The sequence below is a fragment of the Halichoerus grypus genome, chromosome 7, assembly GCF_964656455.1.
Source record: "Halichoerus grypus chromosome 7, mHalGry1.hap1.1, whole genome shotgun sequence".
Taxonomy (NCBI): domain Eukaryota; kingdom Metazoa; phylum Chordata; class Mammalia; order Carnivora; family Phocidae; genus Halichoerus; species Halichoerus grypus.
In genome coordinates this window covers 149,366,924-149,392,808 of record NC_135718.1, presented here as the reverse complement: position 1 = coordinate 149,392,808, position 25,885 = coordinate 149,366,924, and the positions used below count along the sequence as shown (strand labels likewise).

The window sequence follows — 25,885 nt, the reverse complement described above, 5'->3', positions numbered from 1 at the left end:
ACTCTTTTCAGTGTGAAGTCAGACAGACCTGACTTCCAATCCCAGTCTGAGCTCACCCACTCTGGGACCCTGGGCGACCTGCTCAAACCCCTTAAGTCTCAGTCTCCCACTCTGTGAAATCAGGATTATAATTCCCATTTAATGGGCATTACAAATGCCACCTGCAAGCACTTGGCGTGATGTTGTACATGTAACTAGATGAGGTCAATGCGGATAATTTATATTCAGTTCAGTGCTGCTGCTTGGTTCTCCTTGTTTTCCCATGGCCCATTCCTCGGTGAAGAACATTCACCTGCCCAAGTCCACTTCTGCCAGCAACACCAAAGTGCTCTCTCAGCGCAAAAGACGTGGGTTCAAGTTCTGGCTTGGCCACCCCTTATTAGCCATATGACCCGGGACAAGATACCCAATCTCCTTGGATCTTTTTCTCATATCACAGATTTGTTAGGAGAAACAGGTGCCGTTAGATATTCAGGGAGGCCAGCGCAAAACCTCACACATGGCACATGCTCCGAAAAAGTGAATGCTCAGTAAATGGTGCCTCTCTTGTTCTGAGATGATCATTGGTTCCTCATGGGCTACAGGCCCACCGTGCGTGACCCTTGGGGACCGATATCTTGGATTGATTCCTTTCATTTGAACATCTAGGTTAGGTCACGGATGTGATTCGTTGGAAATTGGCCCTTTTGGATTTGAAATGACAGCCGTCATGTCATCTCCTCACCCCCAATCCTCCTTCCCCCACCGCACCTTTACCTTTACCCAACCTTTCCCCTAATACTGGAGACATACCTGTGCCCAGTACCATCTTGTCACTGGGAACTGATCACAAGAGTGGATTACTTGGCCTGGGGTCCACATGACACCAGAAGAAAAAGAGAATTGGCAGTTTTTGGCAGGTAGGGAAGAAGGAATACTAGATGTTGTCCATTGGGCAAGTTAATCCCGTTACAATGAAAAGGTTTAGAAGCCATTACCATGAAAAGAGAATCCTATTACAACGAGAAGTATGAGTCACAGTGACTAAAGCTGTTGTAACTGAACGCAAAATGCATTCAGGAAAGGGAGAGATGAGCTAACAAAAGAGAAATTCACGTTTTGTGCTTCTGTAGGAGTTCTCCAATAACGGACTGGTCCCACCAAGGGTTCCAAGCTGGAGGGACCATGGGGGGCAAACTGGCCTTGACTTGTTCATGTTCACCTGTTTTCCCCTCCTTCTCCTCACACCCAAGTCTCTACCTCCCTTCCCCATCCAGCTACACTTCTAAGAAATTTCATACCTGTTTCTCTCTTGTTGTTCTGGGGTCCCTCGGCAATTCCATTTTATTTTATTTGGTTTTATTCTATTCTGTGAGCATTTATTCATTGCCTATTAGTGTAAGACACTCTGTTTAACATTTTTAAATAACCATAGCTTAATAAGGGAACTAAGATGTCCAGATGCCTGTCCGGGGACATTCACCAGAACACCCATCACCTAATGGCTAAAGTGATGGTCTCTCTCAACTTTCTCCGTCTCTTTTCATTCAATGTGCCTGCCTTTGGATTTGTTATGATTGAGCCTGTGTTATTCAGACATGATTGAAAATAATTCTCTTCTTATTTTGATTTCCTTTCTTATTTTTGCTTTCTATCCTTTCTGTTTTGTGTGGAACTACTTGATGTTTTCAAGTTTCTGTAATTCTCCAAGCAATGGAGAATCCCAGCATTTGGCCGGGTATATGCTTTCTTTTTTTTTTTTTAAGATTTTTATTTATTTATTTGACACAGAGAAAGACAGCGAGAGAGGGAACACAAGCAGGGGGAATGGGAGAGGGAGAAGCAGGCTTCCCGCCGAGCAGGGAGCCCGATGCGGGGCTCGAACCCAGGACCCCAGGATCATGACCTGAGCCGAAGGCAGACGCTTAACAATTGAGCCACCCAGGCACCCAGGGTATATACTTTTTAGCTGGAATCTCACCTTGGCCTCCCAGCACTGAGAAAGGTCAGGTCCTACCCAGCCCAAGTGTCCCTGAGTCTTGGAGGAGCAATGAAAAGGCAAAGAAGTTCTAAAATGGGCTTAGACTCACTCTGAAGCCCCTGGGTTCAGCTGGGCTTCTCCTGGACACACTGGGCAGGGTCTGCAGTGGATCACTCATTCACCTGTCTTGTGGATTGTATTTTGTGCCTAGACAGATGCCAAAGAAATGTCGGCAGAGTCCCTTGGAGCTACTGCTCAGAGGTTAATGCTACCTGCACTGTGGTGTGTGGGTCGAAGGGGAGGGCATGTGAAGAATAGAGCCTCGAGTGCAAAAGGTAGTGAGGGAGAAGAATATGTCGTAAGGTTTTGGTCCCAGCACCATCATTTTCTAGATTTTCTAGAAGTCTTTTAACCTCATTGGGCCTCAGTGTCCTCATCTGTCTCCGTCATGAGTTTTTATCCCCTCCTTTTTAGGTTCAGATAAGATAATGTATAAGAAGTTTTGTATACTGGAAAATTCCGTGCCTACGAAGATGGTAGGTGGCATGCCCTTTGGGACGCATTTCATAGGTAGCTAATCCAGCAAAATTTACTGGATGCAAGATTGTCTTTAGGGTCTTCATGGCTTAGGCAACCAAAAGTAAATTGAGATGGGAGATGGATTAAAAAGGACAAAGAGTATGTGAAAGAGAGATAATGTCTACAATTTGAAAGTCAAGGAGTAGTAAAGGGGAGTTGCTGTTTTTCTAAATAAACGTATGAGTATATATAGCTTTGATTAAAAAATGTTCCAAATATAAAATAATTCCTTTGCCATATATGTATATGTGTGTAAATTTAAAGTTTATTGTTTGTATCTTGATTATAAATTTTTATGTATTCATAAAAAAAGATGGACAAATAATCTAGTTTTTTTATTTCTTCTTTAAAAATTTGAACATTGTATGAATTCAGAAGAATCAAACAATTAAAATCTTGGCGAGCTCTCATATCGAAGAGAAGCAGTTTCTCACTGATATAATGCTTTTACTCCAATGGAGCTGATTTAAAAAAAATCAGATTTTTTATCCATTATGAATTTTATAGCATTCTGGGAAGCTCTGTCATAACTCTGTTTTTGCTGAATTCATTTATTTATTTCTTAGCAAATAGTTATTATGTGCTTACTCTCTGCTAGGAGCTATTCTAGGTTTTAGTGATCAAGAAGAACAGTAAGATTTTATTTATTTATTTATTTTTTAAAAAGATTTTATTTATTTATTTGAGAGAGAGAATGAGATAGAGAGAGAGAGCATGAGAGGAGGGAGGGTCAGAGGGCAAAGCAGGCTCCCCACTGAGCAAGGAGCCCGATGCGGGACTCGATCCCGGGACTCCAGGATCATGACCTGAGCTGAAGGCAGTGGCTTAACCAACTGAGCCACCCAGGCGCCCAAGAAGAACAATAAGATTTTAGATGTTTATGATCAGTCATTACCTTAGACAATCACTCCTTTACATTCTGCAGAGCAATAGTACGAATTCAGGCAAAATTCAATTTGGAAAATTGGTATCCAGGACTAGGTTAATAAGATTTTGCTGTTTAAATTTTCACTGAAATTCAAAAATAGTTCTTGTATAGTGAGTATCAGCAGAGCCAGATGTTATACAAAAAATAAGATATAAAGTTTAATATTTTATTTTTCATAATTTCTTTTTTTAAATTAATAGACTTTATATTTTAGAGCAGTTTTAGTTTTACAGAAAAATTGAGAAGAAAGCACAGAGTTCCTGCACACTCCCTTTCCCTTTGCACACAGCTTCCCTATTAACATCTTGTATTAGTATTACATTTCATTTTTCATTCAGTTACTCAATATGTATTTATTAAATATCCACTTTATGTTCTACACTAGTAATGATGGAGGTAGAAAAGAGTAAATCATATTTACGGCCCTCAAATTGTTTATAATGTACTATACCTACAGGTTGGAGTCCCTCATTCATTAAAATTTTTTTGTTGTGCACTTAGTGCCTGCCTGATTCAGACTAAGGTTTAGTACAGTGCCTGGACATAGTAGACATTCGATAATTATCTGTTGAATATATGAAAAATGAGAATGAAGGATCTAGAAGTAGAAGACATCATCCCTGTCCTTAGGAGCTTGGGGAACAACTGACACCTATGACAGGGGCTAGAGAAAATTTCAGAAATAGATAAAATAGTATTGGATCTCAGTAAAGGTGACATTGATGTAGGCCAATAAGCCATAAAACGATCGGCAACAGTCCCAGCTTCTTTATTGGGATTGTCTTCCTTACCAGAGGCATACAAAGCTTAAGAGGAGGGGTGAAGGTTACAAGGCTGCTGGCACTTGTCCTTGAGGCCATACCCTCTTGAAATTCTGGAGAACAAGCTGATCTGAAGAAGAGAGCAGTGGCAGTTAAATACACTCAAGAGCAGATAATTGTTCCTAAGACAGACATAGTTCTACTTTTAGGATGTTTACATTGTGTAGAGTTTGTTAGGGAGAGAATGTTAAAATAACATCACAGAAAATTTGAAATCAAAATCCTAGTCCTAGTAAATCCCAGCAAGTTATTTTTTGGATATTGACAAACTGATTCTAAAGTTTATATGGAGAGGCCAGAGACCCGGAACAGCCAACTCAATATTGAAGGAGAAGAACAAAGACAACCGACAGCCAATTTCGAGGCTTACTCTGAAGTCACAGACGATATGGTATAATCAAAGCACTGATTTGGTGTGGTGTGGGTGAAAGAATAGACAAATAGACCAATGGAATAGGATAGAGAGCCCAGATAAATACAGTCAACAGAGCTTTGACAAAGGAACAAAGGCAATGCAATGGAGAAAAGACAGTCTTCAGTAAATGGTGCTGGAACAACTGGATGCCTATGTGCAGAAAGAAAATGAATAAATTGAGACATAGATCTTTCAGAAGAATTAACTTAAAATGAATCATGGACCTAAATGTAAGATACAAAACTAAAAAAACTCTAGAAGATAATATAGAAGAAAGTTTAGGTGACCTTGGGTATGGCAATGACTTTTTAGACACAACACTAGAGATGTGATTCTTTCTTTTTTTTTTTTTTAATTTTAATTCCAGTTAGTTAACATACTGTATCATACTAGTTTCAGGTGTGCAATGTAGTGATTCGACACTTCCATACATCACCCCGTGCTCATCACGACAAGTGCGCTCCTTTATCCCCATCACCTATGAAAGATGCGATTCTTGAAAGAATTGATAAGCTGGGCTTCATTAAAATAAGAAACTTCTGCTCTGTGAAAGACAATGTCAAGACAATGAGAATACAAAACACAGACTGGCAGCAAATATGCCAAAACCACATCCGATAGGGGATGGTTATCCAAAATATGCAAAGAACGCTTAAAATTCAGTGATAAGAAAAGGAATAATCTGATTAGGAAATTGGCAAAAGACATGAACAGACATCTCACTAAAGAAGAACACAGATAACAAGTAAGCATATGAAAAGGTGTTCAATATGATATGTCATTAGAAAATTTCAAATTAAAACAACAATGAGTTACCACTACATACCTGTTAGAATGGCCAAAATCCGGAACACCAACAACACCAAATGCTGGTGTGGATGGAAGCACAAGATCTCTCAGTCATTGCTAGTGGGAATGCAAAATGGTATGGCTACTTTGGAAGACAGTTTGGCGGTTTTTTTTTTTTAATAAAACTAAACATACTCTTACCATCTGATTAAAAAGTCATGCTCCTTGGTATTTCCCCAAATGAATTGAAAGCGTATGTCCACACAGAAACCTGCTTCAGATATTCGTGATGTTTATAGCAGCTTTATTTGTAATTGTCAAATGGATAAACTGAATGGGTAAACTGTGGTCCATTCAGACAACGGAATATTATTCTGCAGTGGAAAGAAATTAGCCATCAAGCCATGAAAAAAACAAGGAAGAACATTCAATGCATATGACTGAGTGAAAGAAGCCAATCTGAAAAGGCCAATCTGCATTCCGTGTGATTCCTGCTCTACGACATTCTGGAAAAGGCAAAACTATGGAGACAGTAATAAGATGAGTGGTTGTTGGGCATTATTGGGGAGGGAGAGATGAATATGCAGAGCACAGAGGATTTTTAAGGCAGTGAAACTGTTCCGTATGATACTAAATGGTAAATACATGTCATTATAACATTGGCCAAACCCATAGAATGTACAACACCAAGAGTGAACCCTAATGTCAACTATGGACTTTGGGTGATAATGATGTGTCAATGTAAGCTCACTGAGTGTTAGAAATGTACCACTGTTGGGGCTCCTGGGTGGCTTGGTTGGTTGGGCATCTAACTCTTGATCTCAGCTCAGGTCTCGATCTCAGGGTCGTGAGTTCAAGCCCCACAGTGTACCACGGTGGTGCAGGATATTGATGTGGGGGAGGTTGTGTGTATGTGTTGGGGGGGTGGGGGTAAGGGGTATATGAGAACACCCTAGTTTCTGCTCAGCTTTACTGTGAACTGAAAACTGCTCTGAAGAATGAAGTCCCAAATCCCAAATTTCTAGCATTTTGATTTCATCTTGGCTACGTTTTTATTTGAAGGCAGACCTTGTATTATAGTTATAATGATGAGCATTTCTTTTTTTTTTTTTAAGATTTTATTTATTTATTTGACAGAGAGAGAGCGCACAAGCAGGGGGAGTGGGAGAGGGAGAAGCAGGCTCCCCGCTGAGCACAGAGGCCAACGCAGGGCTCAATCCCAGGACCCTGAGATCATGACCTGAGCCAAAGGCAGACACTTAATCGACTGAGCCACCCAGGCACCCCATGATAAGCATTTCTATTTAAAAATTGTTTTTCTTTTTCAGATAACTATTGCTATTGTACCCTAACTTTAGTCATATCTTATTTATTAAAGGTAACAGAGGCAAAATCCTTGCTATCAATGGTTAAAACGATTGATAAAGACTAATTTAACAGGTTGATAGCAGATATTTGGGAAATCTGTTTTTCACAGCATTCAAATTATAATAACTATCACCTGGAAGGATAATACTTTGTTTAATGTAACATGCAAATATTCTCACTTAAAATCATGGTGTGGTAGAAAGAGTGGGATAGGCCAGGTTAAAAGAGTAAGCTTTTTTTTTAAAGATTTATTTATTAGGAGAAGGAAGGGAAAAATGGGGGGGGGAATTGGAGGGAGAGATGAACCATGAGAGACTATGGACCTGAGAAACAAACAGGGTTCTAGAGGGGAGGGGGGAGGGGGGATTGGTTAGCCCGGTGATGGGTATTAAGGAGGGCACGTACTGCATGGAGCACTGGGTGTTATACGAAAACAATGGATCGTGGATCACTACATCAAAAACTAATGATGTATTGTATGGTGACTAACATAATATAATAAAATTAAAAACTACAAAAAAAAAAGATTTTATTTATTTATTTGACAGAGAGAGACACAGCGAGAGAGGGAACACAAGCAGGGGGAATGGGAGAGGGAGAAGCAGGCTTCCTGCGGGGCAGGGAGCCCGATGAGGGGCTCGATCCCAGGACCCCGGGATCATGACCTGAGCTGAAGGCAGCCGCTTAACGACTGAGCCACCCAGGCGCCCCAGCTTTTTTTTTTTTTTAAAGATTTTATTTATTTATTTGAGAGAGAGTGAGAGAGAGTGAGCACACGAGCGGGGGGAGGGAAGGGGCAGAGGGAAAAGCAGACTCTCCGATGAGCAGGGAGCCCGATGTGGGGCTTGATCCCAGGACCCTAGGATCATGACCTGAGCCGGAGGCAGATGCTTAACTAACTGAGCCACCCAGGTGCCCCAAGAGTAAGCCTTTTTTAAAAAAAAGTCTTTATTTTAAATTCCAGTTAACATACTGTGTAATATTAGTTTCAGGTGTACAATAGAGTGATTCAACACTTCCATATATCACCTGGTGCTCATCAGAGCCCAGGTTCTCCTTAATCTCCATCACCTGTTTCACCCATCCCTCCCAACCCCCGCCCCCTCTGGTGACCAGCAGTGTGTTCTCTAGAGTTAAGAGTCTTGGTTTGTCTTTCTCTCTCCTTCTCTTTTCCCCCCTTTGCTTATTTGTTTTGTTTCTTAAATTCTATATACGAGTGAAATCATACGTATTTGTCTTTCTCTGACTGACTTATTTCACTTAGCATTATACTTTCTAGCTCCATCCATGTCATTGTAGATGGCAAGATTTCATTCTTTTTCATAGCTAAGAAATATTCCATTGTATCCATATACCACCTCTTCTTTATTCATTCACCAATCGATGGACATTTGGGCTGTTTCAATAGTTTGGCTATTGTAGATAGTGCTGCTATAAACATCGGGGTGCATGTATCCCTTTGAATTAGTATTTTTGTATTCTTTGGGTAAATACCTAGTAGTGTAATTGCTGGGTTGTAGGGTAGTTCTATTTTTAACTTTTTGAGGAACCTCCATATTATTTTCCAGAGTGACTGCATCAGTTAGCGTTCACACCAACAGTGCACAAGGGTTTCCTTTTCCCCACCCTTGCCAACACTTGTTTCTTGTGTTGTTGATTTTAGCCATTCTGACAGGCATGAGGTGATACCTCATTGTGGTTTTGATTTGTATTTCCCTGATGATGGGTGATGTTGAGCATCTTTTCCTGTGTCTGTTGGCCATCTGCATGTCTTCTTTGGAAAAAGGTCTATTCATATCTTCTGCCCATTTTTAAATTGGATTACTCATTTTTTGGGTGTTGAATTTTTAATTTTAACTGCCACCTATTAGCAGTTGGACTTTGTGCAAGTATATTTTAAACCTATCTGCATTTCAATTTTCTCCTCTATAAAAAGCAATATGAAATTTCCCTATCTTCTAGTTCAATTATGTTAATCACTATCCATACCAGCACCCACTCCCCCATTTTTCACTTTTATAGCTAAGTCTTCAATCACTACAGTCTCCCTGCAGTTCTCACCCAATCCCATGTGCTCTGAATATCCTCCTCTGTCCTCTCACGTTTGCTCAATGCTGCCCTTCTCTAAAGGCCAAGCTTAGTTTCAGATCCTCTGGCCAACTCAGATCTTACTTCTTGGAATCCCTAGTTCTTTTGGTCACAATCACATCATCTAGCAAGGAACATGTCTTAGGTGATCTCTATAACTCACCTTGTAGCATAATCCGTAAGTATTTGCTGAACTCTCAATATATATTCTATTAAGATCTTATTACTTGCCTATCACAGTGTTATTTGTTGCTGGGAAAATTCTTAGAGGGTTGTAATTGAAGCCTCATCTATTGCAGTCTTTGAGGATGTAAAGGAGCTCAATAGATTTCTATTACTTGGTTATTTGGTAAGACCAGTAGTATGTCCAGAGAGCCAGGTTATGGAGAAATGGTGTAAGCACTGGGCTTTCTATCAGAAGTACTGGGATCAGTTCCTGCTTCTCATGAGCTGTGAAAATTGAAGAAAGGAACTAATTAATGTCTTCGTGAGTACAAATGAGGAGGAATAAACTCACATGTGAACACTTGGTATCCTGGGTATATAATGCACACAGGGCTAATTTTTTAAAAAGCAATAAGTAGAGAATGGTTATTCCCAGAGACTCAATTCACGTTTCAGGATACAGCACCAGATTTGGCTTCTCCTGGCTTGACAATGGGCAGAGCTAGTGTCTTTCTTCTGATCATGCTTCTTCTTCTTTCATGGGTTTGCTCAGACCTCTGGGAATAGAAGTGCTCACCTTTCACCTTCCCCTCCCACAGTAGTGCTCAGTCTTCTCTGAAACCCCTTTCATTGTAAAAAATTATTATTTATTTTTTTTAAAGATTTTATTTATTTATTTGACACAGAGAGAGAGACAGCGAGAGAGGGAACACAAGCAGGGAGAGTGGGAGAGGGAGAAGCAGTCTTCCGCGGAGCAGGGAGCCCAATGTGGGGCTCGATCCCAGGACCCTGGGATCATGACCTGAGCTGAAGGCAGACACTTAACGACTGAGCCACCCAGGCGCCCCTCATTTAAAAAAATTATTAAAAAATTCTCATTTGAACATTTAGTGTCTTGTAAAAAGCAAATTAACTGTTGCTTATTACCATGTTTTGAGGTGAAAAAAATTTTAAACCTTTTGTTCAGCCATTCATTACCAAAGGGACATCAAGCTAGAATATACATTCTAGACTTATGTGGGTCCCTCAAAGGAGTGTGAAAAGTTACTTTCTAATCTTTTTGCTGTGCTTTTGGTGATAAACTTTGTTTTTGCAGGATAGAAGGTGATCGATGGTCTTCCTATTATCTCTTCACAACTTTCTGATGTTTACTTGCCTCCCTAATTCTCATGACTTAAGGTGCTAACTTCGGCCCCTCTAACCAGGTCCACAGGCACCCCACTTTCTCCAGAAAAAAGTGGGGCCTCTGCTGTGCTGTATGCTTAGCTATAGGAAGTTCCAGCTCTAGGATCCCAAGTCTCCTGACTTTCATTTTCTAATTGATCATGTAGTTGCCAACACTTACGATAGATACTCAAAGACACTCAGTGTCTAAAGTTATCCTATGAATCACATGCAAACTTGTAATGACTGTGCACTTCCGGGTGATCCTATCCCCGGGAGCTTTGGGCCTTGGGCAGATAATCTGGGAGATAACAGGAGCACTGAAATAGGCGGACGGTCTCATTTCCAGGCCCAGCTTCCCAAGTAGTATGAATCTTGAAAAGGATTTCAGTGTTTAAGATCTAAGTCCTCATTTGAGTTGGTCCGGGCAAGGAAAAGTCTGGTGAAGTCCTTAGGGAGGTAAATAGAAAAAAAAGAGTTTGACACTTTACAGATGGGCCCACGTTGGTTATCTGCAGACTGTGTGTAACACACGAGTCCTGGTTTTGAGGGAGATGGTGCATGTGAAGAGTCTAGATACACTCATGATGTTGCTTTGCACAAAGGTGATTAAGGCACGAGCCGGGGTACCTCCCAATTTCTCTTGAGAATAAGCTGATATTAGGTTTTCCAAAGAAGTATTGAAAAAGTCGTAATAAAAAAATAGAAACTTTATTGAATGTTCTTATACTTCATGCTATATTTTAGTAGTGTTTTTTATAACAAAGTACTTGGCGGGGTGGGAGTGGGGAAGGTGCTATAAGACTTCAGTGCTTGGAGCCTCTAAAGGTTCTTAATCCAGCCCTTTGTAGGAGCATAAGCCATAACTGTTATCCCCGATTCGTTCCCAAATTTACTCAGCCACAGTTCCTCAGAGCCATTGGAGAAGTACTATGATGCTATTCAAAAATACATTCAGGGGCGCCTGGATGGCTCAGTTGGTTAAGTGGCTGCCTTTGGCTCAGGTCATGATCTTGGGGTCCTGGTATCAAATCCCGTATCAGGCTCCCTGCTCAGCGGGGAGTCTGCTTCTCCCTCTCCCTCTGCCGCTCCCCCTGCTTGTGCGTTCTCTCTCTCTCTCAAATAAATAAATAAATAAATAATCTTAAAAACAACAACAAAACCCCAAAATACATTCAAATCCATCCCTATGTAATGAGGTTCCTACTGAGTGATCGGGCAACAAGCATTAGGGAAGAACATGTACCCCACTGATCATGGGGTCTTAAAACACTTTCTTCTGAAGAAATGAAGGTTAGATGACAGGGGTGAGAAAGCACGGGGATGCCTAAATCCACGTCCTTTGCTTTGATCAGAGCTCAGCAATTCCCAGCCCCGCAGCTAGCCATGACTCTTAGGACCAGGCAAGTGGCTTCAAGTGTGAGGTGAGTAGTGTTCCATATTCAAAGAAGATATTCTCTTGGCCAGCCCCCCACCCCCTGGGTAGTAGCTTTGCTGATGCTGATGTAGGGAGCTTTGGGAAGTTAATGAAATGGTACGAAGGCTGTATGGAACAGACATTCTGCAGGAGTGGCTTTGGTCATGGGTTTCTGAAGGAGCGGAGTCTCTGCTGCTTATCCTTGGTGAAAATGCAGGAACAGGCTTTTCATGGGAGGCAGGTGCTGATGGGATAGACTCAGCTCTCTAAACATCTTCCCTTGCAATTATCCAATTTGATGTTACTCAAAACTGAACAATATATAGACGTATTTTATAGGAAAATTTTTTCCATCTCCTCAGAGTAATTGATTATTTAGATGTTGTTAAAATATGTATAAACATAAAACAAACATAACTTTAAACTCGATAAAATAAATTAAAAACATTCTTTTACTGTGTCAAATGATGTGGTCAGTTGAAACTAACCACTAGTGTGGAGAGTAAAGATAGAGTGGAACCGTGTGGCCTCAGGGCCTAGTCTATGTTTAATCTGGGTTGTTATTTAAATGTAATTAATATGCATGCAAAAAATGCCCATTGGTGTAAGTATGTTAAGCAAATTGTTAATAATAGCCTCAAGGGTTTATAAGTTCAGGAAAATCAAATCTCATATTTAACCAAACTCTGCAAGTAGGAAATGGTCAAATGGCAGTTTTTATTTAATTATTTATTTGAGAGAGAGACAGAGAGAGAGAGAGAGTGCGTGCAAGGGTGGGGGGTGGAGCAGAGAGAGAGGGACAAGCAGACTCCACGCTGAGCGCAGAGCCTGATGTGGGCTCCATCTCACAATCCTGAGATCACGACCTGAGCCGAAATCAAGAGTCCGACACTCAACTGACTGAGCCAACCAGGTGCCCCCAAATGTCAGTTTTAATGAGGTATCATTTGATAATTTGTTAAATTGTCTATTCACTTGAAAAGGTAAGATTAGCCTGGTGGTGATATTGAAATTGCTACAAAAGAGTATCTCACACAATTACTAATAGAATTAGAGACAGAACCATTCTGCCTTGTGTATTTATGCCTTGGGTTTCTGCTTATAAACCGGTAGGTGTTGGTATGTGAGAAGTCAGAGTCCACATCCCGCATCTGCTCACAGCATGAGCTGACGTCTGTGGCAAGCCGATTGAGCTGCCCCGTGCCAACGATGACTCAGCTCTCCCACCGTGTCCTGTTTGTAGATTGGCTCTTGACTTGATCTGGCTCTCATTTGGCTTTTGGACAGTTGTGAACACGAGTGGAAAGACAGGCACTGAAATTGCACGACTGTACTTGGTTCCCACCCGTATTAAGAGTTTCAAACTATAGAATCGTAGATATAAAATTTTAAAAAATCTAGAAATTTTGTGGGCGGCAAGAATACAATTACACTTGGGGACACTGCTTTTAAACTAAATTCAGACTCCATTGTTTCTCGGGAAAGACTTTCTGATCTCCCCACTCTCTTTTAAGTGTTTTTGTAATTAAAAATAACAATCATGGGGCGCCTGGTGGCTCAGTCAGTTAAGCGTCTGCCTTCGGCTCAGGTCATGATCTCAGGGTCCTGGGATTGAGCCCTGCGTTGGGCTCCCTGCTCCGCGGGAGGCCTGCTTCTCCCACTTCCCCTGCTTGGTTCCCTCTCTCCCTGTGTCTCTCTCTGTCAAATAAATAAATAAAATCTTTAAAAAAAATAAAAATTAAGATATTCATTTAAAAAAATAAATAAAAATAGCAATCATGATGAATTCAGAGTGATGTGTTTATTGTGTACCAAGATTTGGGTGAAGCCCTTTCTCTACATCATCTCACTGAAGGCTTGTGAGAGTTGTGTGAGGTGGGTGTTTTTCTTATTTTATGTAGGCGGACATGTGGCACGAATCACACAGCGGTTTGCACGAAGGTCTCCCTTATCATCACACCTGACTTTTCCCCACTGCTTTGTTGCTTTCCGTATGTGAACTTCCATTCTGTATCGGGAACTTCCCTTACCCTGGAAGCAGGCACCACTGTTTTATAACAATCTCCTTAAAAGCCTGTCTTTTTCACTGGCCAGTGGGTCTCTAACCTGTGTATACGTCAGAATCACCTGGAGGGATTTTTAAAAGTGCAGATCCCAGGCTCCACCACAGGCTTAACTGAATTCAGACATTTTCTGCGCAGCGTCCAGGGACCCTGCATCTGTCTTCTGAGCAGCCTCCCCCAGGTGACTTTATGGCCAGTGCTCCTCTGATGCCCTTTGAGTGAAAGCGTATCTGACCGCGGCTGCCTGTGCTTGTCTTCTAACCACCTCTGCATCCCCAGGACTTGCTCACTAAATGTTCGTTGAATAATTCAGAGAATGAATGAAGAAACAATTATCAATAGAGAATATATTCTTGAGAAGAGCACTCTTTTGGCCAGACCTTTGGAAAAATGTAGAGATACATGGTTAAATATCACGTAATATACTCAGGCTAGACTCTCCCCCAGGGCCCACACGTGGCAAGAAGCCTTCGAGAAGGTGGCAGAAAGCACAGCTCTGTCTTCCAGAAAAAGAACAAAACCTTGCCGGGTCCTTTAGCACGGGATAGAATCTGTCTTCCTCCCTTTTAATAAAACCGAGATCAACTGAACTAGAAAAATTTGGATGCCTGGGAGGCCCAGGAAGAGGTCAGTTTCCCTAGTGTTTTATAGATGAGAAGTTTTCTGCTTAACATATAGTTCTGAGGTCAATGTGGATTAATTCCGTTATTCAGCAAGAGGGTTTCTGAATGCTTACTAAGTGCCTTGAATGTAATAAGGCATGGTCTTTTTTCTTCCTGGATTTATGACCCATCAAAAAATTCAGGAAACAGTAAAGCCACATGAGTGCGTGCGGGGCTAGGGGCTCAGTGTCTTCAAGTGCGAGAGCTCATGGAAGTGCTGGTACAGCGGGGCCCCTGGAGCTGGGAGTTGCATGAGACTGGCTAGAATCCGAGAGGCAGGAAGCAAAGAGAAGGCAGAGGGGAGCCTTGGCAGTCAGACTGCTTATGGCTGGTTCAGTTAACAGAGAGGATGTGCGCCTGGGGCGGTAGAAATTTGTACCGGGGAGCACAGAGAAATACCATTGCCTAGATGTGTTTTCTTACATTAAGGGGAGCTTCGGATGTTGTGGAGTTTGGAACATTCTTTTTTTATTTTGAAGCAGGTAAAGTACTGTTTTAAGAAAACTAATGTGACTGTAGCCTGTAAGGTCCGTGGGAGGGGAGAAGGGATTGAGTCAGGAGACTCATTAGAAGGCTGCTCTCGGTCATCCAGATGTGGTTGGGTTTGGACCAGGTTGGTAGAGTGAGCAAGGAAAAGCCCAAGCGGCTGTGGAAGATACTCAAAGGACACGAGGAGAAAGCACTGCTGGAAATGGTGCCGAAGCCCAGGGAAGCTCGCAGGCTGGTGATGTGCACCCAAAGACCCCATTTCCCCACAAGAACTCTTTGCTGGAAACCAGCGTCTTATGCTCCTGACCAGGACCCCAAGTCAGAATTTCTCACATAGCTGTTTCACCCTTTGTTGTTGGCAGAACAGATGGCTCAGAAGATTCTGGGACGGTTTGCCATTTCTCTCTCCTTCTCTGCAGGCTGTCTCTTCCCCGCCTGGTTCCCACACTGAGGACCCCTCAGTCCTGACACTTCTGCGTGGGACCTACCAGGGAAATCTTGCTAATCAGACAAAGGTGGTGTCTCGCAAAGTACAATCCTCAGAGACCTGTGGGTTTTTAAATAGACAACAGCAGGGGCACGGGCAAGGGCCAGAGTTCTGTGGTCAAACAAGTTTGGGAAATATTCTTAGAGAATGACCCAGGTTTCTTTCCTGCAGGACTTGCCAAGGTCTTTAATATGGTAATAAGTATTTCGGCTGTCCAAGACAGGGGTAACTTATAGCACTCCACAAATGTTTTGGACCATGGAGTTCTTTTTTTCAAGAAACGTCTTAAGGGGAGAGGGCTTCATAGCATACATTTGGAGAAATTAGAGACTAGAGAGTTTGCCTTAAGAATAAGTCTCTTGCAGGGCACCTTGCGGGTGGCTCAGTTGGTTAAGCATCAGACTCTTGGTTTTGGCTCAGGCCATGATCTCAGGGTCCTGGGTTTGGGCTCTGTGCTCAGCCCAGAGTCTGCTTAAGATTCTCTCTCTCGCCCTCTGCCCCTCCCCCCATTCATGTTCTCTCTCCCTCTCCCTCAAATAAACAAATAAATCTTTAAGAATAAGTCTCTTGCACTAAAGGTTGGTGGTGAAATGGAGAGAAACAGGAGACTGGAATTTTGGTCTGAGTTCTACTACTAACCGGTTATCTGGTCACTGGACTGCCCTGGGTCCGTTTCCCCAGAGGTTACACTAATACTAGATGAAGCCTTAAGTTCTTTCAACTCCAGAAGTCTATGATCATGTGCACATTCAGAAGAAGAACATCATCTGTGATTTTTCTACTCTGTAATAACACTGGTGGCAGAGACAATGGTGGGGAAAGTTGCGGGCAGAGGGGCAGTGACAACAAGATGAGTAAGATGTGGTCTGAACCCTGAGCTGATTATGTGGTTGGGCACAGTTCCAGGGCTGAACTAATGTAGCAGAGATAAAAAGAAGTTTCCAGTTTGTTCTCAGGCCTCTCTGAATCCAGCCGTGTTATCTGGTGCACGCGCAAGGCCGAGTTAGTGCGATTTCCCAGAGGTCACTTAACCATCTAGCTACAGATTTGCAGATGTGAGCCCTTAGATAAATCAGTCAGCCATCTGGACTGGGTGTTCTTCATCTGTGAAGTAAGGGAGTCGGGTTAGATCAGAGGCTTCTGACGTTTTCTGAGGAGAAACTATTTTTGAGTTGTTCTGGTTCTTACCTGGAGATGTTCGTCATCTTCCACCCACTCAAGGCGGATGGGCCCCAAGGTTTTGTCTTCATTTTTCTTCTCTTATTCTCAGATCATCTTATCTGCCTCAGACTTCACTTATGCTTTTATGTATTTGATGTTCAAATATGTATCTCTAAAACTGAACCTTCTCTTGAATGCCAGACCCTAATTTCTACCTCTGTGCTCCATGTGTTTACCTGTTTCCATCTTAAGAAAACCAATTCTTTTTTTTAAGGGGTGGAGGGGTGGAGGGAGAGAGAGAGAGTATCCCAAGCAGACCCCACGCCCAGCACAGAGCCCGACGTGGGGCTCGATCCCACAACCCTGAGATCATGACTTGGGCCGAAATCAAGAGTCGGACGCTTAACAGACTGAGCCACCTATGCGCCCCTTAAGGAACCCAATTCTTTATGTTCAAAACCAAACTCACCATCTTCCCTTACGTACCAGTTCCTCTTCTGGTTTTCCCAGGTTTGTTAATAATGACATGCTCCTGGTCACATGCAGGTTGGAAACCCACACTTCTCTGACGCCTTCCTTCTTCCCTGCTGTAGCAAGTCACTGGTCAACCCTCAATTCTCTCTGCATTACCATTTCTTTCTTTTCCCTTCCTGATGTTGTTATTCTAGGTCAGGATCTGGTCGGCCCCTTTGCCCCTTGTCTCTCTTCTAAAGCATCTCCCATGCCAGATTAAGCCCGTAGCCTCTCTGAACCTGCCATCCCTCTCTTCCAAGGCTGACAAAATCCTATTTATATTTCAAGAGGCAGCTAGGTGATGCCTCTTCACTCCTTCAGGCCTTCCCTGAACACCCCACTGGCCACATTTCTCCTTCTTTTAGCACCTTATTCTTGTCTATCTTATTACCCCCCCAACCCATATACATATATGGTTATAGCCCTTATATCTTATGATATACATTATACACCTTCTTGGAGGCCAAGGGACATGTCTCCTTAACCTGTAGCACTTGCAGCACCTGATATGCACTAGGAGCTAGAAATGCCACTGGATAAATTAATATTACATTATTTACCCATTATTCAAAATAGTCATCTATAAATCGAAACAACATATTCATCTTAATAACTGATCTAATCAAACACTAATTAAATAAAATAAATAATCTATAAATCCCAAAGTAGTTAAATCTTGGCTTTGGTGTCCCACCATTCTTACTTTTGTGTCTAGTGTAGGGATGATTTTCTGAAGAATTTTGATTTTGATTTCAGGTACAATATTGGGCTAATAAAGTCATTAACTTACAGTTAAAGATAACTTGTCTCTCTTGTGAGACCATCCCTAGGAAGCTGCTGGCTTTGCTACTTTATTCATACATCAAACCCCAGGGCTGGTTTCCTTTCTAGCTGGAGAATCGCATGATGATGAGGTTCAACGCTGGGGCTTTGGAGTAGGGCAGACCTGGCTTTGAATTCTGACTCTGCCTTTGTTCTCTGTGCTACCTTGGCAATTTACCTCATGTCTCCCAGACTGCAGTTTCTTCATATGTAAATGGAGGTTGTAATACGTCTGTCCTGTAATTATTGCAGGTGCTCGTTCTACTCCTGGGAATTGTTCAGGAGTAAATCTCTCGTTTCCCATCCTCACCCGAAGGGCTCGTCCAAACCTGGTGGGTTTTCTCTCGGTTCTGTGGCTCACCACGCTGTCCCATGTGATTTCAGAGGCAGACTGGAAAGTTGAGACAGAAATGCAGGGGATGTTGGTGCCTGTTTTCCTTGCCGGGGGGAGGAGGAAAGCAGATCCGTGTCTCTGATTTAGAATCAGATGATGACAAATAGCTCATGAGATCCTTTTTGTTGGGAAAAAAAATTCTCTACCATCTTCTCTTGCCCCAGTCTCTGAGATCTCCAGGCTTCCTAAAACGCTACACCACTGGGGTTTCCAGTGAAGAGCCAGCCCAGTCCAGGACATAAGATCAGTCTCCTGTCTTATTTCTGTTCATAGAACAATAAAGGAAGGAGGCTACCAGTTGCCAAGCATTGAATACCTACTATGTGGTAGGCACATCTTATAGATAATTACGATTACTCTTTTTTTTTTTAAAGATCTTATTTATTTGAGAGAGAACGGGCGCCTGAGTGAACGGTGGGGGGAGAAGGAGAGGGAATCTCAAGCAGACTTGGCCCTCGGCGTTGAGCCAAGGGGGGCATGGTGGGGGAGGGACACAGGAAATGACTCGATCTCATGACCGTGAGATCATGACCTGAGCCGAAATCAAGAGTCAGATGCTTAACTGACTGAACCACCCAGGCGCCCCTAGATAATTACAATTATTCTTTTTTTTTAAAAAAGATTTTATTTATTTATTTGACAGAGAAAGACACAGCGAGAGAGGGAACACAAGCAGGGGGAGTGGGAGATGGAGAAGCAGGCTCCCCGCGGAGCAGAGAGCCTGATGCAGGGCTCGATCCCAGGACCCTGGGATCATGACCTGAACCGAAGGCAGACGCTTAGCTGACTGAGCCACCCAGGCGCCCCTACAATTATTCTTAATAACTGCATGAGATAGGTATCATTACTTCCATTTTACAAGTAAGTGGAAGCGAAGATTATATAGCTAGTAGGTCTGAGAGAGAGGCAGTGAACCCTCATTGGTCTGCATCAACTTTAGCATCTGAAGCCTGCAGGATAATTAGACCAAGTTACCCCCATGAGGGGAGGGTTTCCTGCAGCTGAGGGGTATTCTATGTTTCTATGTCAGGGAAGTTGTGAACTAAGAGGGTTGATCTCTGTTAACTTAGTACCACAGGGAAATAGTTTTTAGAAGTACTGTCTGGGGACACCTGGACCCTGATCCTGCCTTCTTGCCTCACGATTATGTGACACCAATGATAGTGAGTGTGTTTCCAGACAGGTCCATGTTTGTAAACATTCCTATAAAAATAGGCACAGAGGTTGTTAACACAAGTCTTTCTGGCACAGTGAGGTAAGCCCCAAGTATAATACTGGGTGAGCCCCTGTAGTATGGCAAAAAATTGGATACTTTCTCAAATTTTGAATCCTTGGGCTGCATGCCTTCTTAGGGAAGCAGAAGCCAGAGGAAAGCTGTACTGATGTATGTGACATCTGTTCTTGCTCCGTGTGGCCCCTTTATTCCCATGAAGCCCTGTGTCCTTTACTGAAGAAAGTGGCAAGTTACAGTAGCTGTGGAGCAACCCACCTGAATACTGTGGCACTTGCAGAGCTGGGTGTTGTTATATCCGTTTAGCGGAGGACGGGAGACCCGCAGAAAAGACGCAACGACATATACTAAAATGCAATGCCTCCCAACACGTGTAACAGAAAACCCGAGGTGAAATGTATAGAGTGCTCATACTTGACTGTTAAAAATTAATAAAAACTCTACATTCCTATATCTTCATTTATGTGTAGATAATTCTAGAAGACTGTTCAGGTAACTGATAACTAGTGGCATCGAAGAAAGGCAATGATAGTCTGAGGGAGAAGTGAGACCTACTTTGATTGCACGGAATGGTGGGTCCAGGGCCAGGGCAACCCTGGGAGCACGGGAGACCTTCTCAGGGGATCTACAAGAACAAAACTATTTCACAATAATCCTAAAATGTTTCACTTTTTTTTTTTTACTCTCAATCTCCCACAATTACATGGTGGAGTTTTCGAGAGGTTAAGTGGTATGTGATATTGCAACAGATTGAATTCAGAAGCAGGTATGAGAATCTGTGTTCGATTAAGCCAGATATCAAAGGGATTCTTTAAAATGTAAAATAATGCCACTCTTCTCATTAAGTATTTTTTGAAAATAGCTATTTTTATAAAAAATTATTATTTATGTTAACACATAATCATCATAATAATTTAAAAATAATGTTTAAGAAATTAAAAATGAATAATAAAATTTAATAATAATTATTTTAAATAAACAATACATTTAAAATTCTGTTTTAGTTTCTAAGTTGATAAATATCAGTAGGTGTAAGAACCCTCAGAAACAAAATGTCTTTGAGATCCCTTTGGTGCCTAGGGTACTTGGGGGGGTTTCTGTTTGATAGTCAGGCACCCCAATGTCAAGTAGGAAAGGAAATGTGAATGAAGCAAACATTTGTAACGTGATACTGCTTTTCCTTTTCTCATCTTCCATAAAAGGGTATCTACAAGTGGTCTGGAGTTCCATGCTGTAGAAAGTTCCAAGGCTTGTGGCTCGAAGCAAAGACGTTGTGACAGTTGAAGAGACGCCAAAGCCAGCTGTTGTGGAGGATTCTGTTTCTCGGAGAATGTTCTGCACCCATGGATGTAAGTAGGGCCAGTCACTGAGCCAGAGGCTGACGGCAGGAGGGCTGCCCTGAAGCCCCTCACTTACCTGGCTGGTGTCACAAGGTCCGTCGAGTATGCGGGTTCTGTGCCGAGAGCTGGTATCAGAGGAGATCATGTATTTGATTGTATGGGAAAGCCGATGTTGAATGTCAGCTCACACTTGACTGATCCGGATGCGGCCACCCCCTAGGTTAGAGGCCAAGCCTGGGGTGTCCTGGCTCAGGGTGTCCTCCCTGACTCTGAGTGGCCCAGGATATCACGGCCTTCCCTGTCCCTACAGGACCCACTGGAATCTTGGGTTTCCCATATCGATCTGGATCTCTCCGAATTTCGTATTTTTTTTATAAGTTGCCTTCTTCCAGCAATAATTTGAGGTGGCTTAGAGAAAAAATAATAATTCACAGATCTACTAACACCAGGTCATTGAAGCAGAGTCCTGTAGTAAGCTTTGGAGGAGTTACACGTACAAGAGAACCTAGGCTAGGGTACTTCCCGCAGTTAAATGCCACGCTTAGCCCTGGGCCTCAGGGCAGAAAGAGGAGGGTGGTGCATCTCAGAGCTTCCGTGAGGAAGCTAGGAAGTGTTCGCCCATGTTGAGGTGGTCTGCTCTGAGTGAATTTTGGTCTCGAGGGGACTTCTCAGTTCATCCTTTAGCAGACTCAGATCCCACTAATGAGTCTAGAACTGTAGTCATTCCACGAGTCTTCCTGGAGCTCGCCGAAGGCAGAAACCGCATCTCCTTCATGCCCGCAGCCTCGGCACCCAGCTCAGGGTCTGGTGCACATGAGATGCTCAGGGGGAACCCGCTGACTCCACTTCTACTTACATCCCTTGTGGCTTCCAATGAATGGGCGGCTGAGCGAATAACGTGGACCTGTGAGTCCTTGCGAGTGAAGGGTGAGGGCAGGGGGGAAGAGCAGTATTTCCTGTCATCCTGCAGGAGATTTCTTCTCACTGTCAAGATGCTCATTGGATTATACACTCCTTCTGTTTATTATCCAAGGAATAAACCTCCTCCCCATTTCTCCTTCACCTCCTTGTGGTGATAAACCATCCTGGGTCCCTTTCTTCCCACAGCTTGCCTTGACACTAATTTATTTCCCTCCTTCGCTTCCTTCCAATAGACTTCCGAGAGACTCTTGATCCTGGAGAGCTCAGAGGTCTTAACTGGACCCTTCTTGGTGTGCCGTTCAGAATGAATAATTCATAGCTACATTTAGCTACTAACCAGAAGCTATTGCAGATTTTCTCTATTACACGAGATTCCTCAAATGTGATTTTTCGGTGGCTCCTACTGCTTTACTTTCCAGAAACTGTCCCTGCGGACTTTTCTTCCCCTGCCACCCAATCCTAAGCGACTATTTCCAGAAATTAATATTTCAGCATCCACGGCGTGTGCTATATATAGCTTTGTCTCGTGAAGCCTTGTCTGGCCGCCTCTCCCCACCTCCACTATCGTGTTATACCGAGAGCTTTCTCAAGTACCTCTGCCCCCCCAGGGAAGACTCTTCCTGGTCTCTTCTGGTCTACAGTCCAGGCTTCCTCCTTTTCTGAGAATGACACTAAGTATTTCATTCTGTTCCGAGGCTCGAGTCTCCATTTCCTGTGTCTCCTATTAATAGGAGGAGTGAGTAATTTAGCATCTGAACGGGAACACTTGTGAGGGAAAGGGGGCATTATTAATAGATACTCCGGAACACGGGGCTAATCCGAATGTATGGTTCCCTACTTTTCAGAGGTCTGGCATCACTCATGAATACTGAGAGCAGAGGTTAACAATAGCCTTTGGAGAGAGATGCCTCCAATTCTGTCTGGTTGTTGGCTTTGGCTCCCCCCCCCCCAAATCTCTGGTGTAGATTTCACTCGGTGGAGTGTTATAAAAGCCAGGGGAGAGCCTGTCCCCTCCTGGAGGTTAGAGCTCGCAGGGGACACTGTCGTGCTTGCCACAGAACGGGTGGTCCCGCTGGGGAGCCCGCAGAGCAGTCAGCCTGTCTTCTCTGCCTTTTCCTCCCCCTTTGTCCCCTCCACTCCCCTCCCCCTCTGCTCCTTCTCCTGTGGGTCTTCCTGCTCTTACTCTGCCTCCCCCCGCCCCTCCCTCCGTGCCTCCTGCCTCTTGCTCCTATTCTCTCTGCTTTCCTCTCTTTGTCTCCTGTCCGCTTGTCATTCACACTGTCTTCCTTCCCTCTCTCTCCCAAAGCCTTGGAGTGTAGCTCAGAAGAGCAGTGCTGCCAACATTAGCTTCTCCTTTAAAGGAAAAGTTTGTATTTCCAACTGGAACTTGATTTTCCTTCATGAGTTCGAAGCGGTCTTTTTCCCATTGCGAGTGGCGTAGGGCTGGTCTGTTTCTCATGAGTGTCTCGGGTGGGAGGTCCTGCTTTCATGTGTCCTGGAGGACATGTTGTCTAGGGGACAGCACAGCCTGGGGTATTGGAGGTGGGGGTGGCAGTGGGGGTGGGTGGCACTTGGAGCTGTGACCGGCGCAAACCTGGTCAAACAAATGCAGGGTGCATTACGGTTGAGGTGGATGCGACGCTGTGACCACATGGCGGCCTAAGCCTCAGCGTCTGAGATTTTGGAATATGGCGGTGCCAGGATTATTTTGGAAAAGGCAGGATCAGGGTCAGTGTGTAACTAATCAGAGAGCCACAGCTAGGGTGCCGTGCAGGAGAGGAGACGCCGGTTAGAAACCGAGAAACCAAGCCTGCCTAGGGGAAGGGAGGTCAGGTGTGCAAGAGGCTGGCTTAGAGCTTTCTGGAAGAACTGGGCTCCAACAACATTCTGAAAAGCATGAGCCACGAATGGACTGTGATGAAATGCAAGGAACGGTGGGGCCAGAGAGCAGCATGGGACCCAAGGACTTTGGGTAACAGCTTTACTAACAAAAGCAGTAACTGTTTAACACCTGTGATGTGTAAGGGACTCTGCAAGTGACTTGAAAGCATATAAATATAAGTACGAGATCATCCCAGCCCATGTGCTCACGGCTGACAGGAAAGGGAAGGAACAAAAAAGAGAACCATGCTCAATGCGGGGGGAGGCGCCCAGAGGGTGGTGAGTGGTGATGGAAGGGGATAGTACTTGTGGCTGGGTGGTCCTTGACTGTGGAGGGGGTGGGGCTGGGGTCCAGCCTGGGGGGCTGGGCAGCGGTGCAGTATGCAGAGGGGGCGAGGTATGGGTCGGTCGTTATCAGTGGAGCTGACCTCAGCAGCAAGGACATGGAGTGACCAGTGAACTAGGGCCGCACTGCCTCGGGGGTTGGGGGTTGGGGGTAGGGAACAAATGGCAAACTACGGGAACAGAGGGTCGAGGAGTGGTGGAAGAGAGAGCTGGAAAGGAGGGTGGCTGACAGATTGGGGAGAGCTCTGACCACTGGCTGGGCTGTGACATCTGGACGCCATCTTAGCATCTGCCTGGTCTGTGCTCCTCTTGCCCAGTGTGAGTGCACTTCTGAACGAGGTTTAAGCGGGAACTATTCAGGGCCCTAAAAATAGACATGCATGAAACACTTGGAGCCAGCATTTTCTAAGGTGTCAGCCTCTTGTTTTTGCTTTGATCTTCACAGCTTATAAGACTAGATTTAAGGGTCAGCCACAGACTGCATTGCCCAACCCAGGCTGCTAGCAAGAATCTTATTTCCATTGTTTCAATGTTCATCGCCTTATAATTTCTCATATTATATTAATTACCTTAGCCTGAGACTGTGGGCTGCAGGAATGATGTGAGGTTTCCTGACTGGCAGCATTCGCTGAATTTCCTTCTGCGCTTGAACCTACTCAAAGCTCCTGCTTCTTTGGGTGTGGAGCCCCTGGTTCCTCGTCCTGTGATGGATGAGAGTAGGTAGGGGTAACCCTTCTAGACATTCATAGCATTGGTCAGGATTTTTTCACTGATGTCTCAGGGTCTTAGACATTCCTATGACGTCTTATATTGATTAATTTTTTTATGTGTATGAGCTCCCCTCTCTCACTCCCCGCACCCCACCCCCCTGCCCGCCACGATAAAAAGATTGTAAGAACCTCTTAGCCAAGGTCTGAGTCTCCATCAGGTACTTTTGCTTTTGTGTACCATCTAGCATAGTATTACACATGTGTTCTCTGGGGTTAGAGAAAGTGGGTGGGTGGTGGTGGGCTGCTGGGACCCACCTGTTCCCATGTTTCACCCCAGAACTGGGTCTTGTGGAGGATGTTCCAAAACAGATCTTCCCTAAATGAAGCATCATCCACTGACAGCATCCGTGTTACCCAGGAGCTTGTTGAAAATACAGAGCCTCAGGCCTCAGAGTCTGTAATTTGACTGGTGGTTGAGACACATTGGTCTCCAGGTATAATGTGTACAAACCACCGGGGGATTGTGTTAAAAATGCAGTTTCTGATATTATTTGAGGTTACTTAGATAACGGTAGAACAAGAAGGCCTCAAAGTTTTCTTGTACCAAAGCAGCAACCTCCTTTCTAAGGGTGTCAGTGAATCTCATTTCCTCCTCATACTGACACTCGCGCACAGAACGGTTTATGTCAGGGATTCGCAAACTATAGCCTGTGGTCCAAATCCAGCCTGCTGCTCGTTTTTGTCAATAAAGTTTTATTAGCACACTGCTCTGCTCATTTATTTACACATTGCCTATGGCTTCTTTTGTGCTACACAGGCCAAGTTGAATAGTTATGACAGAGACCTTTTGGCCCACGAGGCCTAAAATATTGACTCTCTGGGCCTTTACAGAAAAAAAAAAGTGTGCTGGTAATGGCTTATGTGATGAACCCAAAATATTTCCTTGAAGTAAAGGAAATAGCTATAATCCTTTGCCCCAGTGGCAAAGTTTGCAAGCCCATCTTAATCCATCATGGAGAAGCAGAGTCATAAGACGTAATTCCCAAGTGGGCAATGAAGTATCTTGAGTCCCAAATCGATCCAGATAATGGTACCAAGGAGTCTGTGACTTTCCAAGGCCCCTTTCATAACAACCTCCTTGAAGAAATGATTGTAATTTTATCGAGCTGACT

The 25,885-nt window shown here is 43.7% G+C and overlaps 1 protein-coding gene across 1 annotated transcript in view; it reads left to right on the top strand.

Moving 5' to 3' along the window:
* Positions 1-25,885, top strand: part of DDR2 (discoidin domain receptor tyrosine kinase 2) — a 150,640-nt gene that overhangs the window by 5,533 nt on the left and 119,222 nt on the right. Inside the window, exon 2 of the mRNA XM_036103481.2 lies at positions 20,719-20,865. Within this exon, the coding sequence (XP_035959374.1) occupies positions 20,860-20,865 (6 nt within the window). The 5' untranslated portion in view covers positions 20,719-20,859. The remainder of the gene's footprint in view (positions 1-20,718; positions 20,866-25,885) is intronic.